The sequence below is a fragment of the Lissotriton helveticus genome, chromosome 1_1 (genome assembly GCF_964261635.1).
Source record: "Lissotriton helveticus chromosome 1_1, aLisHel1.1, whole genome shotgun sequence".
NCBI lineage: Eukaryota > Metazoa > Chordata > Amphibia > Caudata > Salamandridae > Lissotriton > Lissotriton helveticus.
In genome coordinates, this window is record NC_136057.1 from 568,811,183 (window position 1) to 568,828,489 (window position 17,307).

Consider the following 17,307-nt stretch of genomic DNA (forward strand, 5'->3'; position numbering starts at 1 on the left):
ACACATGCTGCTATTCTTAGCACCTACTAGTTGGCCTGGGGTGGCTGTTCCAAAACTGCTGAGTTGCAAAAAACTCTTTTATATGATAGATCAGATATTGTCACAACTATCTCAATCCCTAAACAAATGGTGAAAGGCTTATATTGTAGGTGCTGCTTTGTTACAAAAACTACATACTAAATAAATGCAGAACATTTAATTCACTTGACTACACCTACTATGGAAAAACCTGGTCAAATAAATCAAATATGTATCTGTTAGGGAAAAGTGGCAGTAACATGGGCCAACTATGGCAAAAAATACGATAAAGGGATTGGAAGGAGGGTGATAGCAGAAGAGTCTTCTCACTGCCATTCTATCTGAAAGAGGTGTACCATGTAAACAAGAAGAATCATGGCATATGTACTCCATTGCTAAATCACTGCCAGTTTAGTAGACGCACATCGGAGTTTTCTTTCTATCACCATTGAGGGCATGGGGACCTTTGCATCTAAGTCTTCAGGTGTACTCATTACATAACCCCTACCACTGGTCGAATGCACCTTTATTCGTCAACATGGTGAAATTAAAAAGAGCAATTGTTGGAAATGGCCCTTTTTGCAGGGTTATCCCCAAACATGTTGCTTCTTCCTTCTTTATTTTTCCTGACCTGTGGTTGTTGGCAATAGGACTCTGGGCACTTTACCACTGCTAATCAGTGCTAAAGTGCATATGCTCTCTGTGTAAATTGTTATTGTAATTGTTTATCCATGGTTTGCATATTTGTATCACCAAGAAGTCCCGAGTAAAGTGCACTGAGTGTGCCAGGGCTGGTGATTCAAATGCTACTAGTGGGCCTGCAGCACTGATTGTGCCACCCACATGAGTAGCCCTAAAATGGTGTCTCAGGCCTGCCACCACAGTGCCTGAGTGAAGTCTGTAGACTGCCATGTCAACCTGGCCAGTGTCTCCACTGACCAGGCCTAACCCCTCCCTTTCTGTACACATTGGACACCCCTATGGAAGGCCCAAGGTACCCCCCTGGGCAGGGTGCAGTGTATGTGAAAGGTAGAGCATGTACTAGTGCACGTGACATGCTCTGGTAGTGAATTATAGCCATTTTAGTGTTTCACTATTGTAAGGCTATCTTGCCCAAATGCTATAATGGGGAATGCTGTGTACAGTGGTTCCCTGCATATCTTCCCATAGGAGCAAGATCGGACATAAAAGTCTGGTATCCCTGAACTCAGAATTTAATAACACATCTATTAGGAAAGGTGGTTTTTAAGTCCTATGTTTGAGAACAGCACTTTTTAGAAAGTGGCTGTTCTCTTGTCTGTCCTGTCTGTGTGCTTTGGCTGTTTGTGAATTGACTGTCTGGTTTGTAAGTGACAGGGCTGGGGGATTCCAGGAGACAGAATGAGTCCGCCCAGTGGTGAATAGAGAGATCTACATCTAGATGGGAGGGAGGATTGCACCAGGGACCTGAATAGGACTGTGCCTGCCCCCCCCACAGTGCTGGCGCCACCCCATGTGGTGCGTCTGATGTCTCTGCCCTGCACTGTGAAAGGAGAGAAGGAATCATGTCAACAAAGTGCTCCAGGGCTGTGCTTTCCCTCCACAATGCTGGCTCCACCTCCTGCTGGGCGGCTGACGACCCTGCCCCTCTATCTGAATGGAAAGGAGAGGCAGGAAAATAAAGTGCTCAATTAACACCCAGAACTGGTTTAGACCGGGCTTAGAGCCCTCCTACACAAAGGGAAGAAAGACTTTTAGGGGTATAAGTACAGGAAACCAGACTAAAGAAAATTAGATCATCCACGAATCAAAAAGGAACCTCTGCCAAGCAGAAAGCTGGAAGACTGAAGAAGGAAGACCGTCCTGCTGTTTCTTTGCTGGCCTGACCTGCAGTTGCTTTGCTGCCAAGGAGAGGGGAAGGACATTGTTGTTGCTTGGTCCCCTTGCTTGAAGAGATGTCCAAGGGCCTGTTGTGAGCTGTCCTCCTGTAAAGAAGTCCCAGGAACAAAAGGACTTCACCCCCCAGCTTTCCCTGAGCTCTGCTGAGAGAGTTCTGCCCTTCCTGAGTGCTGAATCCGACTGAGGTGCATCTGGAAATTGTGGCTGCTGGTTGGAAAGCTGAAGAACAAGAAACTAAGACCATCTGCAAATTTGTATACATCGCTCGCTTGCGGATCGCATCCCCGTCAGTACGAGGAAATTCCCGCCGCCTGAAGATCGAGATCGTCGCAGCGCCTGTTGCCGCTGCAAGAATCGCCTCAGTGCGGGAAAAGTACCATCGCTGCGAGTATCGTCGAAGAGCCTGTCATCTCTGGGTGAGATCATCGCACCACTTGCTTGTGGACCGCATCACGTTGCTGCGAGTATCGTCGCAGAGCCATTGCATCGAGGGGCCAAGAGAGGAGAAGATCGACGCTGCGCCGCGCATCGCTGACGCACCTGAGATCATCGCCGTCCCGAAGATCGTCGCACGGTGCCTTTGCGAGACGCTCCCTACGGAACCTACGCACCGGAATCTACACAAGGTATTGGCTCCCTCCCCATGCAGACCGTATTCGTCGCAACACGTCCGTTGCATCCAGCGGGGTTGTCGCTTTGCCTCCTCAGGGTCTCAGGAGTGATGCATCACTTGTTTTCCACTGCACCAGCTTCTGTTTTGGAACTTTGTTGCATCTAAAGGTACTGTTGGCTAAACGTGACGCAACTGTGAACTATTTTAACGTAACCTTAAGAACTCCTTTGAAAGCATAATCTTGAACTATGTATGTTGGATTTTTGTTGTTTTGGTCTTGTCTAGTTTAGATTAAATACTTCTATTTTTCTAAACTGTTGTGGAGTCAGTTTGTGGTGTTTTCACTGTGTTACTGTGAGTGTTGGTACAAATACTTTACACATTGCCTTTGATAAGCCTGTCTGCTCGTGCCAAGCTACCAAGGGCGTGAGCAGGGGTTATCTAAAGAGTGTATCCTTCTTATCCTGACTAGAAGCAAGGGTCCCTATTTGGACATTGGTACCTACCTCTGCCAACTAGAGACCCCCACTTCTAACAGCAATCATTTACACCAAACCTTAATATTCTTTGGAATCATTAAGCACTTTTCATAATCAATAAAGGGACTTGTGAGTGAAAGGGTTTATTAACAATTCCAGTAACATCAGTTTGTTTATGTAGTAAATATTAGTCTGTAGTCATCATTGTTAGAAAGTCAAATAATCCCTTTGTAATGTCAAAACAAGGTAAAATATTAAGGGCCTCATTATGAATACGACGGTCCGGCGATCTGACAGCCTTATTACGAGCTTGGCAGTTGGACCATTAAAGGACCACTGCAACTGTCAGTGATCTGTGATCCCTCGGCAGCGGTGCAGGGGTGTGAGGCCGCAATATGCTGGTGGGGCTGCTGCAGCACTGCAAAGCATATTAAAAATGTCCTCACATCCACCCTTTTCATGGTGATGAGCCCGCCATGAAAAGGGTGGTGATGTGGAAGATAAGCCCTGTTGCCTCTGGGCCAGGGGATGCATGCGGGGAGACCTGTTGTGCCCCCCATTATACATGCACTTCCAGTTCTTGCATGGCATGGACTGCCCAGTCCATGCTGTGAAGTAATGTGGTTTGGCACTCCCACTGCAGCGCCTTTCTAAGGCACAGCCATGGGATTGCCAAAGCACTGCCAGCCAGACCAGGATTAACACAGACCGCTTAGATAGTCTCGCAGAAGGGCACTGGAATGAGGCCCGCTGCGAGATCACCAGAGCTGTAATGAGGCCAATAAATTGTAAATATCACAAATAATATTCAGATAAGACAGCAAGCATGTTCCCTAAAAGAATTTCCCTTCTTAAATTAAGGATTACAACTGCAATTTAAACCGGAGTGAAGGTGTCAGTTCAGAAACCTAATAAAGAGCTCTTATGAGAAAATACAATGCATAAGAATGAAGCTTTCACATTTAGGCATAGGTAATTTCCAACTGGAAGGTATTCTCAGCTATAAATCAGCAGACATGTGTCTAAGAGAAAGAATCTATCTACTTTAGGAACATGTTGATATAAACCTGTAAGGACACAAATTGTAACACCCATTTTCAGTGTCCAATAAGATTAAATTAAACCATATGTTGTGTAGTTTCTAATAATACATAGGATCTGCACGTTTAGACAACACAAACTAAGGGATTGGTGTCCAGACTGATTCCGTACACCCCAAAGGACATGTTAGCCTTTAGTTCAGCTAGCTCATATTGCCACCATAAGCCCCCAAACCTTACCGAGGAGCGAATAGTTTCTGGCAACTATTGAACATGACAACCCTTAATCCTTCAGGGATCGCAGAAACAGTGCAGTACTTTTTGCTCAGTTAATCGTGCCTACTTGGTCTCAGAGACATATACAGAATAAACAATGGGGCGTTTTCATTAAGCATTTACTCAACCAGCGTCGTTCTAGTAATAAACATGTTTGCTGCTATAATAATTAGACAAAAACAGATTTATAAGATTACAAGCACCGACCGAGTAAATAAAAGGTAGAATTCTACCATGGTTCTGAAACATGAAATATATGCAGGCATATCGATACACGGCAGTAATCAAGCGTACTCATTAACAAGGTGTGCCTGAGTATACCTAGCATGTATATGGGTGTAAAGCCAAGATTCCCCCTAAGAAAAAGTAAACCCCCTTTCCTGATGGGAGAGAACGAAGGACACCGTCTTGGTATTGAGTTGGACACCCTGCAAGGGATGTCAGACTACTGCATGCTGGAGCTTCTACAGGCCGGGATCTCAGAGCCTAGAGTGAGTGTGAAAGCTTCTCCTCTTGTTTCCCCGTAAAGATGTGGTTGTTTTATACTCACAAATTACCCTCAGGGGTTCTACCGAGATATCAAATGGCTTTCCATTATGTATAGTAGACCTGTCATCCAAGGATGACATTAGTGGTGAATTTGTACAGAGATATTATACAGAAGATGGTAATGCTCCTGTGTAAATCCTGGGCAGGGGATTAACATGTGATACTAGGAATCCTCATGCATAATAAATGGGGATATTCAGCACATAACTAGGCAAAAGGTCAGCACCAGAACCATTATGTAGCGCAAGGTAGCATGAATGTAGGTAAAAGGTTGTATAGCCACCTATGCCTTCATTGGGGCACATTGGGGCTGTTAGAACTGGGGGTTTCTAGTTGGCTGAGATAGGTACCTTAGCCCAAATAGGGACCTCCAGGGGCTACTCCTCCACCATACACTCCAAATGCAAATCAACTGTGGCTGTCTCACCTATTCCTCCCCTTGATCAAGACATTTCCCAGATCCTATCACATTGAAATCCAGACAGTCAATCCACATCCAGGCAGAGACAAACAGAATTGTTAGAACAAAGAAACCAGCCACTACACAAATTCAAAAACCACAATCACAAAAAGATGTGTTATTACATTGTGAGTTCAGGCACACTAAACATCACCTCTCCATCTTAAAACTATGGGAAGATAGTTTGGAAACATAGTACACAGCCTTCTTCATTCTGTCCTATGGGCAAGATGGCCTTCCAACAGTAAAAAACAAATTTGGCAGTTTTTCACTGTCAGGACATGGTACACACCTTAGTACATGTCCTACCTTTCACATACACTGCACCATGCTCAGGGAGCATATTTGGCCTACCATAGGGGTGTCTCATGTGCGCAAAAAGGGAAGGGTAAGACCTGGCTAGTGGGTACACTTGTCAGGACAACAAGGCAGTATAACAAACTGTGCGCAGGCACTGCAGTGGCAGGCCTGAGTTCTCTCCTTAGGGCTACTTGTGTGGGTGGCACAATTAGTGCCGCAGGCCCACTAGTAGCATTTGCCATCACCAGCCCTGGCACACCCAGTGCACTTTACTAGGGACTTCTTGGTGATACAAATATGCCAATCAGGTATATCCAATCACAATAACAATTTACACAGGGAGCACTTGCACCCTGACACTGATCAGCAGTGGCAGGGTGCCAAAAGCATCTAAACCAGCAAAAACGAAATCCAGCACAGCATCAAAAATACAGTAGGTAGAGGCAAAAAGATAGGGGGAAACCACGCGAAGGATGCCAGGTCTAACACGTGTACCCTCCAGCTGAAAGTGGGGAGAACTACCCACCCTCTTGGGAGTACTCTTCACTAAGGCAGAAAAACCTGGACAGACCATCGGCATTGGCGTGTTCTGTACCAGGGCGGTGTTCCACCGTAAAGTCCATTCCCTGTAGGGACATGGACCACCTCAACAGTTTTGGGTTTTCACCCCTCATCTGCATTAACCATCTGAGGGGCCTGTGGTCGGTCTGAACACGGAAGTGAGTCCAAAACAGGTAGGGCCTCAGCTGCTTCAGAGCCCATGACCACAGCAAAAGCTTCCCTTTCAATTGCTCTTCACCTCTGTTCCCTGGGGAGTAGCCTCCTACTAATGAAAGCTACAGGTTGGTCTCAGCCCTCGTCGTTGATCTTTGAGAGTACTGCTCCCACACCATGCTCTGAAGCGTCTGTCTGCACTATGAACTCACTGGAGAAGTCAGGTGTTTTGAGCACCGGTGCTGTGCACAAGGCAGTCTTCAGGGCATGAAAAGCAGTCCAACTCACTTTCTTGGGCTGCCTCTTGGAAGTCAGCTCTGTCAAGGGGGCAACGATGGTGCCATATCCCTTGACAAGCCGTCTGTAGTACCCTGTGAGTCCTAAGAATGCTCTCACCTCTGTCTGGGTCTTGGGGGGTTCCCAAGCCAGAATGGTATCAATCTTTGCCTGTAGGGGTGCCACATGGCCGCTTCCTACCTATTGTCTTAAGTACACCACAGATCCCTGCCCTATCTGGCTCTTGCTGGCTTTGATAGTGAGGCCTGCCCTTTGCAGAGCCTTAAACACTTCACAGAGGTGTTGCAAATGTTCCTCCCAAGTGGAGCTGAACACAGCAATGTCATCCAGGTATGCGGCGTTGAATTCCTCCAGCCTAGTCAGTACCTGGTTAACCAGTCTCTGGAATGTGGCAGGGCCGTTCTTCAACCCAAAGGGCATGACTCGGAACTGGAAGTGCCCCTCTGGTGTTGAGAATGCAGACCTCTCTTTGGCCCCATCAGTTAAGGCAATCTGCCAGTACCTAGAAGTTAAATCAAACATACTGAGGTACCTGTCAGCTCCCAAGCGATCCACGAGCTCATCAGCACTGGGGATGGGGTGTGTGTCAGTCTTGGTGACCGCATTGAGCCCACGGTAGTCCACACAAAACCAGAGTTCTGGAGTGGCACCATGCGCAGCAGCTTTTGGGACCAAGACCACTGGGCTAGCCCTGGGGCTGCTGGAGGGCTCAATTACCCCTAGCGCCAACATCTTGGAAACTTCTTCCTTGAGGCTGGCCTTGACCTAGTGAGCTACCCTGTAAAATTTCTGTCTGTTTCACAGACAGACTATCTCCAGTGTCCACATCATGGACGCACCAATTGGTGACACCTGGGGTCAGGGAGAACAGGGAGGCAAACTGACCCAACACCTGGCGACAGTCCCTCTGCTGTTCTGGGGTCAGGGTGGGTGAAAGGACCACACCATCTACTGACCCGTCTTGCTCCTTGGCTGCCAGGAGGTCAGGGAGAGTATCATGATCCTCTTCCCCTCCAGCATCTGTAGCCATGATCATTGTCACTTCAGACCTCTCAAAGTGGGGTTTGAGGCGGTTCACATGCAAGACTCTCAGGGGCTGCCTGGGAGTTTTCAAGTTAACCAGGTAGGTTACTTCACTCTTGCCTCCACCACCTTATATGGCCCAGTCCAATTATCTTGGAGCGTACAAGGCTACACTGGCGCCATCAACCACACTTTCTGCCCAGGTTGAAATTCGACCAGAGTGGTATTCTGGTTGTACCATCTTTTCATTTCTTCCTGGCTAGCTTCCAGGTTCTCCTGAGCGAGCTTCCTGAAGCGTTGTGTCTGGTTGCGGATGGCCAGCACATAGCTGAACACACCCTGGGAGGTTTTCCCACGGGATTTCTCCCACCCCTCCTTCACTAGTGTGAGAGGTCCTCTAACAGGTTGGCCATACAGGAGTACAAAGGGACTGGACCCTAAGGACTTCTGAGGCACTTCCCTGTAGGCAAATGACAGGCATGGTAGGAAGACGTCCCACTTCCGTCTCATGGCTCCGCTAGGCCCATAATGATACCTTTCAGGGTGCGGTTGAGCCTTTCAACCAAACCATTTCCTTGAGGGTTGTAAGGAGTGGTGAACTTATAGGTTACCCCACACTCCTCCCACAGAGACTTCATGTACTTAGAGATGACGTTGGTAACCCGGTCGGAGACCACCTCTCTGGGGAACTCCACATGGGAAAAGATCCCCATCACTGCACGGCCCACCACGGGAGCTGTGATTGTCCTGAGAGGGACTGCTTCCGGGTACCGGGTGGCATGGTCCACCAAGACCAGGATGAACCTGTTGCCTAAGGCTGTCTTGGGGTCAAGGGGCCCCACAATGTCGATGCCCACCCGCTCCAAAGGGGTGCTCACCACAGGAAAGGGTTGGAGGGTCGCCTTGCACTTCACTCCAGTCTTGCAACTGGCCTGACATGTTTGGCAAGATCTAAAAAAGGTACTGATGTGCTTCTTCATCTTGGGCCAGTCGAAGTGGGTCTTATCTTGCCCCAGATGTCCTGTGAGAGGCACCTCATGAGCCAGACCAATTAGGAAGTTCCTGAAGTGCGCGGGTACCACCAGCACACGGGCTGCACCGGGCTCAGAAAACTTTGGCTCACTATACAACAACTCATCTTCTGAGTAGATGAAGTGATCTCTGGACGCTCCACCTACTGCCTGGTCTACAGCCTGTTGCCGCATACCAACGAGAAAAGGGCACTCTTTCTGCTCCTTGCAGAACTCCTCCCTGGAGGGCCCACCTTCTTGCTGCCAATGGGTCAGCTCAGGCAGGTCGCCCAGTTCGGCCACCTGTTCCCCTGTAGGATCCAGGGCATACCCCTCAGGTTTTGCTTCTTCCTGGCCTGTGGGAATGGCTGGGGCTTGTTTCCAACGCCCCCTACCTCTTCCTCTCTTGGCAGGTCTCTGGGCCACTGTTTCAGGTTCCAGTTCTGCTGAATCAACCCTACTGGCTGCCATAGCATGCGTGGTCACACAGATCCACGCAGGCAAACCCAACATCTCCAAATTAGTTCGGTGTTCTACATCCTTCCATGGAGAACTCTCCAGGTCATTACCTAGCAGACAGTCTACAGGCAAGGCATCACTGACAACAACTTCCAAAAGACCAGAGACTCCCCCCCCATTCAAAGGGAACACGCGCCACTTTGCAGAGGCGCACTGAGCTGTCAGCTGCAACTACAGGGCGGAGTACATTGGGAATGACCTGCTCTTCAGACACCCACTGACACCTCACGGATGTTACGCTGGCTCCTGTGTCTCTCAGAGACTCTATCTCCCTTCCATTGATGGTCACCTTCTGCCCGTATTTCTTAGTGTTAGGGGGCAGTAAGGTTTCCTGGACCATCTCTTGGTCTCCTAGACAGACAAGGGTTTTAACTTGCTAGACCCTCCTCCCCACTAGAAATCAAATCCTCTCCCAAAGCTACACTTGCTAACCCTGGGGCTGGAGCACCAGTGGGTGCTGGAAGTTTCTTGGGACATTTAGGGGCAAAGTGGCCCACCTCATTGCAGTGATAGCAGGCAGGGGGGCCTCATTGGTTCCTGTTGTCCCTGTTGTCCCTGTTGTCCCGCCTGCCCCTAGGGGGCCATGGCTGTCTATGTCTGGGGGGTTGGGATTCCATTCCCTGGGAACTATTTTGGGGCCCTTGAGAGAACTCCTTTTTGGTTACCCTTGCCCCCCACTCTTCTGCTGGGGACCCTGCCCACCTTTGGCTGTGGTACCCACAATTCCTTTGTGGACCCTGGTACTGGTCCAGCTGTCCGCCTCCTTAGCAAGCTCAATGGGGTCTGTCAGCTTGCTGTCTAAAAGATGCTGTTGCAGCTCTGGAACACAAAGACTACTCAAGTGCTCCCAACTGATTAAATGCAATAACCCCTTACAATCAGTTACTTTACTGCCCTTCATCCAACCTTCCAGTGCATGTGAGTACAAATTCACACATTCCATCCAAGTCTCAGACTCTCTCTTCTTGGAGTTTCTAAACTGCAGTCTATACTGCTCTGGAGTAAGTCCATACCTGAGACATAAGGCCTCCTTCATATTGAGGTAGGTCATGGCACCTGCCAACTCTAAGGGCTCTAGAGCACTCCTCCCAGAAGTCTCAAAATGTTTCCACAGGCCCGCCCCCAATACTATTCAGGCACACCATTCATTTTCAATGCAATCTCATAAGGAGTAAAACAGGCATAAATATGCTCACTCCTATGGTAATTCTGTAACAGATCCTTGGGAATATATACTTTACCCCCATGCACTGGCTGTGCGCTGTCACCATTTGAACCGGAATCTACCTCCTTGGCTTTCAGATCCACTTCTCTTATGCTCAACTCATGAGCCAAAAGCAATTTCTTTTCCTCCAGGCCACGGGCATTTTTGCTCTCCTCTGCTGCCCTTTCTTTCTCCATTTCCAATTGCTTCATTTTTAACTTCCGGACTTCCAAGTCATATTCTCTCACTCTTTGATTCTCCTCTAACTCTTCCTGAGTGAAACCCCGACTGGAATGGTTGCTGCCAGGCCTTGAGCCAGATCTGCTCACAGGCAGATCTGTGGTTTGAAAACCATTCCCGTTACTTGCAACATTTCCCTCTTGTGCCTCCCATGGGCCTTCAAGATGCTCTGCAGGTCCTCCTTCCTGAGGCTGCTTTTAAAGGGGCACTCAAACTAGTTGCAGAATTGTTTAAGCTGTGTAACCTTGTAGGAATACAAATCCTCAATGCAAAACTCCAATTCTGCCTTCTCACTGGGTGCCTTTCCATTCACAGATATGAAGCTTTGACGAGTTACTCAAAAATAGAAACAACCAAAAAAAACAGTAGTATGCAGTGGCATAGTGGTCTGCACTCACTAGTGATGTACACCAATCACTGTGGGTCTAGTACAAATACAAGTTCAAATCCCACCGCTGACCACAATGTTAGAACTGGGGGTCTCTAGTTGGCAGAGGTAGGAACCACTGTCCAAATAGAGACCCTTGCTTCTAATCAGGGTAAGGAGGAAACGCTCTGAGATAACCCCTGTTCACCCCCTTGGTAGCTTGGCACGAGCAGTCAAGGCTTCTCAAAGGCAATGTGTAAAGTATTTTTACCAAAACTCACAGTAACACAGTGAAAACACCACAAACTGACTCCTCAACAGTTTAGAAAAATAAAGGTATTTAATCTAAACTACACACGACCAAAATGACAAAAATCCAACATACACAGTTCAAGAATATGGTTGCAAAAGAGTTCTTAATGATAGCGTTAAAATAATCCACAGTTGCAGGAAAAGTTCACAGTTGCGTCACGTTTTGCCAACAGTACCTTTGAATGCGACAAAGTTTCAAAACAGAAGCTGGTGCGGTGGAAAACAAGCGATGCGTTACACCTGAGACCTTGGGGAGGCGTTAGCGACCTTTCCGCTGGATGTAGCGGCGTGTAGCAACGAATCCAGTCAGTGTGGGAGGAAGCGATGACTTGTATGGATTCCGGTGCGGACGTTCCATAGTGAAAAATGCTCGCAAATGCACGATGCGATGATTCTCGGGGGCTGCGACGATCTCCGGGGCGACGATGCGCGGTCTAGCGGCGATCTTCCTCTCACAGCTCCTCCATGCGATGGCTCTGTAACGTGATGCGGTGACAGGCTCTGTGAGGATGTTCGCAGCAGCGGAAATCTTCCCGCTAACGAAGGATGCGACATCTCCAGGCCGCGGCGACAGGCGCTGCGACAATCTCGGCCTCAGTAGCTGCAGGAGTTTTCTTGCTCTGCCGGGTTTGCGTCAAAACTTGCAGAAAGTTCTTTAAAAGTGTGATTTCCAGCTCCCAAATACAGGTACAACTTCCAGAGGCACCACGACTTGTCCAAGCACTCTAGGAAGGACAGAACTCTCTCAGCAGAGTTCAGGGAAGCTGGGGGTGAAGTCCTATTCACCCTGGGGGCCATACAGGTGCTGTACATTCGACAGAAAAGGATGTCGTTTGAGGAGCTGGTGAAGTGAACAAATGTGAAATCAAAAAAGGTAAATATGGTCTTTAATGTAAATTAAAAGTGGTAACAGTTGGATTATGATAGCATTCTATACACATGTGAAGTAAACACTACCAGACTATCTAACATGAATTCATGAGCAATAATGATATAAAATTAGAAAAATGTGAATGGTGAATGTCTTTTCTTATTGTATAGCTTTCGATGTGAGGTCAACAAAACAATATGGCTACACTATCGTAAGCAAATCGTAGAATAATAATTACATTGGTTTAAAAGGGTTCATGTACCACAAAGTAATAGACAGAAAAGTCACAGAGCCCTTCCTAGCATGCATTTTTATTTTTTTCTTACCCTAGGGAAAGCTAAAACTGAACCCGTTGTGTTCTAAGTGATAATCAAGAGAAGCAATTTACAAAGTATTTGCAAGTAAGACTTAGAGTTGAACTTTGTTACATTATTTTCTTGCGATGATTTATTTGTTGTGTTTCTTTGTTGTAGATGTGTTGATCCAGATCTTAAATCACTTGCAGTGGGCATCCACACACTCATTATGAGAACGCTAGGTAAGACAAAAAGTGATGTGCCCAGTATTAGAAAATGTAGGTTTATGGAGTAAATGAGATAACATGTTGAACGATTGTAGCAAAGCTATCAATGACCTTTTCATTTTAGGATTTTATTGCCCAGCGTGTGCATAATGGTACATGTCAATATTGCATAATTTCAGTTAGGAACATAATAGGATATTTATTTTGTTCAGTTCCTGATTTAATTGAGGTCTGCCAAATACATGCATTGATCATTTGTTTGTGCATGTTTGTGTGGCAACAATGTTTACTAAAACATAAATAAAACTTAGTACTAAATAATCCAACGGTATTTATTATTCAACAAACACAACATAATGGATACTTGTTATGTTATATTATGTTAATTATATTTGTTAAGCACACAAGGGCTCTCACAGCGCTCTAGCACATCCACAACTCAGATTAAAATAAGTTAGAGGTTAAACAGCCAGGTTTTATTAGATGTTTCAAATAAAATGAAACTTAGACAAGAGTGAAGCTGCAAAGATAGCTGATTCCAATATGTGGCTGACAAAAAAGAGAAAGAGCAACCTCCATGTTTGGCTGAACAGATGCGGCTAGGACATAGAAGGAATTGTTCCCTGGATCTAAGGTTGCCATTTGGTATATATGGCAGAAACTTAATTTGCAAATGCCCTGGGCAACTGCCAGATAAGACCAAGCATAGGAGCTGAAAGAGAGCTATTAGAACTGGCTATTTCTGGTAGGCTAAGGCTGATGCCAAAGCCAGGCAGAAACCACCATTCTAGTCAGGGCAAGGAAGTCACACGCCAAGATTACCCCTGCTCACCCCCTTGGTAGCTTCGCACGAGCAGTAAGGCTAAACTCGGAGGCAATGTGTAAAGCATTTGCGCCAGCACACAACAGCAACAACATCCAAGGCACAACACAAAAGGAACTCCACACAAGGTTATATTAAAATAACTTTTGTATTGTCAAAACACATCAGATAGAAATCACACATGTACATTGTGTCAACTGGCACGGGCAATATTCATAAGGGATTATTTACAGGACAGGGTCACGTGGGCCACTGTCAGAATCAACACTTTTAGAAATAGAAATATTGTCAGAAATTAGAATAAAAAGATATAAAATCACTGTAGCACAAATTAGCAAGAATAGCACACAACCAGTAACTACTGGTAACAGGTAAGTACCACCTACGCAACCCTAACCACCTTAGGAGAATGTCACGCAGGGGACCAGGACCTTACTAGGACCACCTGTACTGGAAAGAACAACCACCTAAGAATAAACTACATTTAGGGGTATAAGCAAGAACACATTACACATGATGCCGCCCTGACTCAAGTGCCTCAAACCCGCACCGCACAGAGCTTCCCCCTGGCCCGACAACACTCCTTCAGATGCAGGACGGGCGCCGGGATCCTCTCCAGTCCACCGGGGATCCTGGCCGTGCAGCGGAAGAGCGCCCAAACCTCGGAGCGCTCTTGGACATCACGGCTGGTGCCTGCAGTGCTCTCCCTTCGCATGGGAGCCCCGCACAGGCAGGCGCCATCCTCCTTCCGCCCGCTTCTCCTTCCGCCCGCTTCTCCATCCGGCCGCATTCCTCTCTCGCGGGGCTTCCTTCCGTCCGGGAAGCCCCGCCCATGTCCCTCGCAATCGTGCCTGACTTCCTGGTCGCGCTACAGCGGCCAGGAGCAGGGTTCTTCGGGCACTCTGCGGCGGGGGGAACAGAGCAGCAAATGCCGGGTGGGCACCGGCTCCTCTATCAAAAAGAAGGTTGGAAACACGGGCAAAGTTAAAGTAAGCGCTTCCAGGCACTGGGGCCAATGCAGCGCTCTCAGCGCTAGAAACACAAACAAAGCGCTCAGGAACCGCACAGCCCAGCCAAAACAGAGCGCTCCCAAGCGCGAATGGCAGGACACAGCGCTCCACAGCGCCAGGACAAAGAACAAGCGCTCCCAGGCGCTCAGGGAAGTCCACAGTCCAGCAAAAGAAGGTCTCCTGTTAAAAATAAAGCGCTCTCCAGTGCTGGGGGAGAATATAAAGCGCTTCAAAGCGCTATATGCCAAAACAGAGCAGCAAAGTCCTCCAGGAGTGCAGGACCTCAGCAGTCCAGGACATAAGGGGGAGTACAACAGCTCCCAGAATAGGAAAGTCCATCAGGTGTCCAGGGGCTGGGCAGGGCCCAGGGATTCCCCTGGGCCCAAGCAGCGGCATGCCCCTGGCAGATTCAAGTCAGAAACAAGAACCTCTTGGAAGGGGACACAGCCCCTTCTTATAGAGAGAAAAGTCTTTGAAGTCTTTGTGCAGGCAGTGTGAGAACCAGCTAGAACTGGTTATAGGGAACTCTTTTCACTGTCAGGGACAGAGGTGACAGTCGCCCAGTGGGGAGGTGGAGCCAGCATTGTGGCAGGCAGGCACAGCCTCATTCACTCCCAGGTGCTATCTCCTCCCACTTCCCTGGCAGCAGATGCAGCCTTTCATCCACGGGCTAACTCAGACAACCTCCTGGGGGCTCCCCAGCCCCTGTCATCCTCAAACCAGACAGTCAATCCACAAGCAGGCCCAGGCACTCCTGGGCCAGGCTCACCAGCCAATCACACGCCAGCCACAGACTACACAAATATGCCAACTTCTAAAAGTGGCACTTCTAGACTAGACACAATCATGCCGCATACACCATTACGCAGCATTCAATCTCACGAGTTTGCACATATCAAACTCGACCCTGCACTCCCCACGCATCAGGCACTACCATGGGCATACATATTCCCCATTCATTCCTATGGGAGGGCAGGTCACTCACCACACATACACAGAGAGCTCACGCACTTTACACTGTACCACAGTGAAAAAGTGCACAAAGGCCTAAAACCATCAACACTAGGTTCCAGAAACAGGCTAGGAAAAAGCAAAAAGTTCCAGGGTGAACCTGCCAAAAGGGCCAGGTCCAACAAGAGCACACTTCTAAATGGGAAGACAGTGTAGGGCTTAGAGTGTGGATTCAGAAGGAGAGTGGGGTGGAAGGCTACACATTAAATGGGCTGTCGTACTTTGTACAACATGGAGCTTGGCAAAAAGGTCTTCATTTATTGCAACCATCAGAGCATTTCTGTCATCCTGGTGACTAATTTAGAGTGCCTGGGTGAGTGAATTCCTAGTCTGAAGAGGTAGTCATTAGGTACAGCTTTTCTAAGCTTGCTCGGCAGGCCAATAAATGTGCCTGAGATCGAGGTTCAGATGTTCTGTCATGGAGAGGTTTTCATCAATTAGGAAACCAAGATTTGTAACTACTCTTTTTGCAGTGGGAGTAATTCCCAATTCCAGAGGCCCCCAGTTACTGGACTGAAACTACATTTTACTGGAGTTCAGCTGAAGGAAATTGATAGACATCCAAGAGGCAATACTGGTCATACAATCCCTGAACTTGTGTTTCATAGATTCTGGGTTGGATCCCATGGTTATGACTAACTGGGTGTCATCTACATACGAGATTAACTCAAAGTCGCAGGATCTTATTATTTTGTATAGAGGGCCACATATATATTTAAAAGGGTAGAACTCAAAGATAATCCTTCTGGTACCCCCTTTCCCAAGGTCATAGTTCTAGAATTAAAAGTGTCCAACTCTGCTGAGTGCTTTCGCATAATCAAAAAATGTGCGATGATGTTGAATGCTTCGGACAGATCAAGGAGGACTAGAATGGCTGAATCCCCCAAATTGCTCGGATCTGAGCTAAGCTTTAGTAAATTAAAAGACAAGAGGCGTTTGGCAAAACAGGAACAAGTTGGTTTAATTAAACTCCTTGGCTGGGAGAGCCTCAACAGAGTGCATTTGCTCAAATTCTCTAGTTTGACAAAGTTTTTGGCCACTGTTATATACAGTTCATGAGGTACAGTAAAGTCAATTTCTGCATTACGAAGAATCATCTCAGTCATTATTTCAACATATGCAGACAAAGCAGTGATACATAAATGAGTAGCTCCTGACACTCCTATATTATTATTTATTTTGGTTAAGGGCAGTGAGAGGGAACCTAAGGGCTCCTGCTGACACACCTGCTTCCTTTTATAGAAAATGAAGTGCCCAGGAGACAGGCATTTTTTTTTAACTAGGGTACTCTGGTGCCTGCCTGGGGCATTGCTAATATTTGGGGCTTCACTGAAACCCCCAATGCCCCTGCAGCAGAGCTGGCTCCACTGCAAAGCAGCCACCCAATGTGTAGTAGGAGCCAGCTTTTCTCCTACCCGTGCGAGCAGCTTATCTTTCTGCTCCAGCTGGGCAAAAGTACTTCTGTGTTTCCTTGCCTGTGAAAGTGAGGGCAGGGATAAATGTTTATACACATGCCCAAAAGAAGCCACTTTCTGCTCCCGCTAGGTGTGAGCACTTAAGACTTTCTTGCCCTTGCTCTCATGGACAGGGAAGCTATGGTGTCCTGGGGGTTCCAGACACCACAACAAAGCCAGCCTCTAGATGTATAATGACCCTGCACTGTCACTTCAACCAGCTTTGTGCTTGGGCAGGGGAGGCAGGGCATTCCTTGCACTTCAAAGCCACTTTCTAAAAGTTTATCCCACCTTCCAGTACCAGGACTCCAATATA

At 47.5% G+C, this 17,307-nt stretch overlaps 1 protein-coding gene across 1 annotated transcript in view; it reads left to right on the forward strand.

Moving 5' to 3' along the window:
* LOC144813832 (solute carrier organic anion transporter family member 1C1-like) overlaps positions 1 to 17,307 on the forward strand; it is a 490,557-nt gene that overhangs the window by 438,501 nt on the left and 34,749 nt on the right. Inside the window, exon 13 of the mRNA XM_078674055.1 lies at positions 12,644 to 12,708. Within this exon, the coding sequence (XP_078530181.1) occupies positions 12,644 to 12,708 (65 nt within the window). The remainder of the gene's footprint in view (positions 1 to 12,643; positions 12,709 to 17,307) is intronic.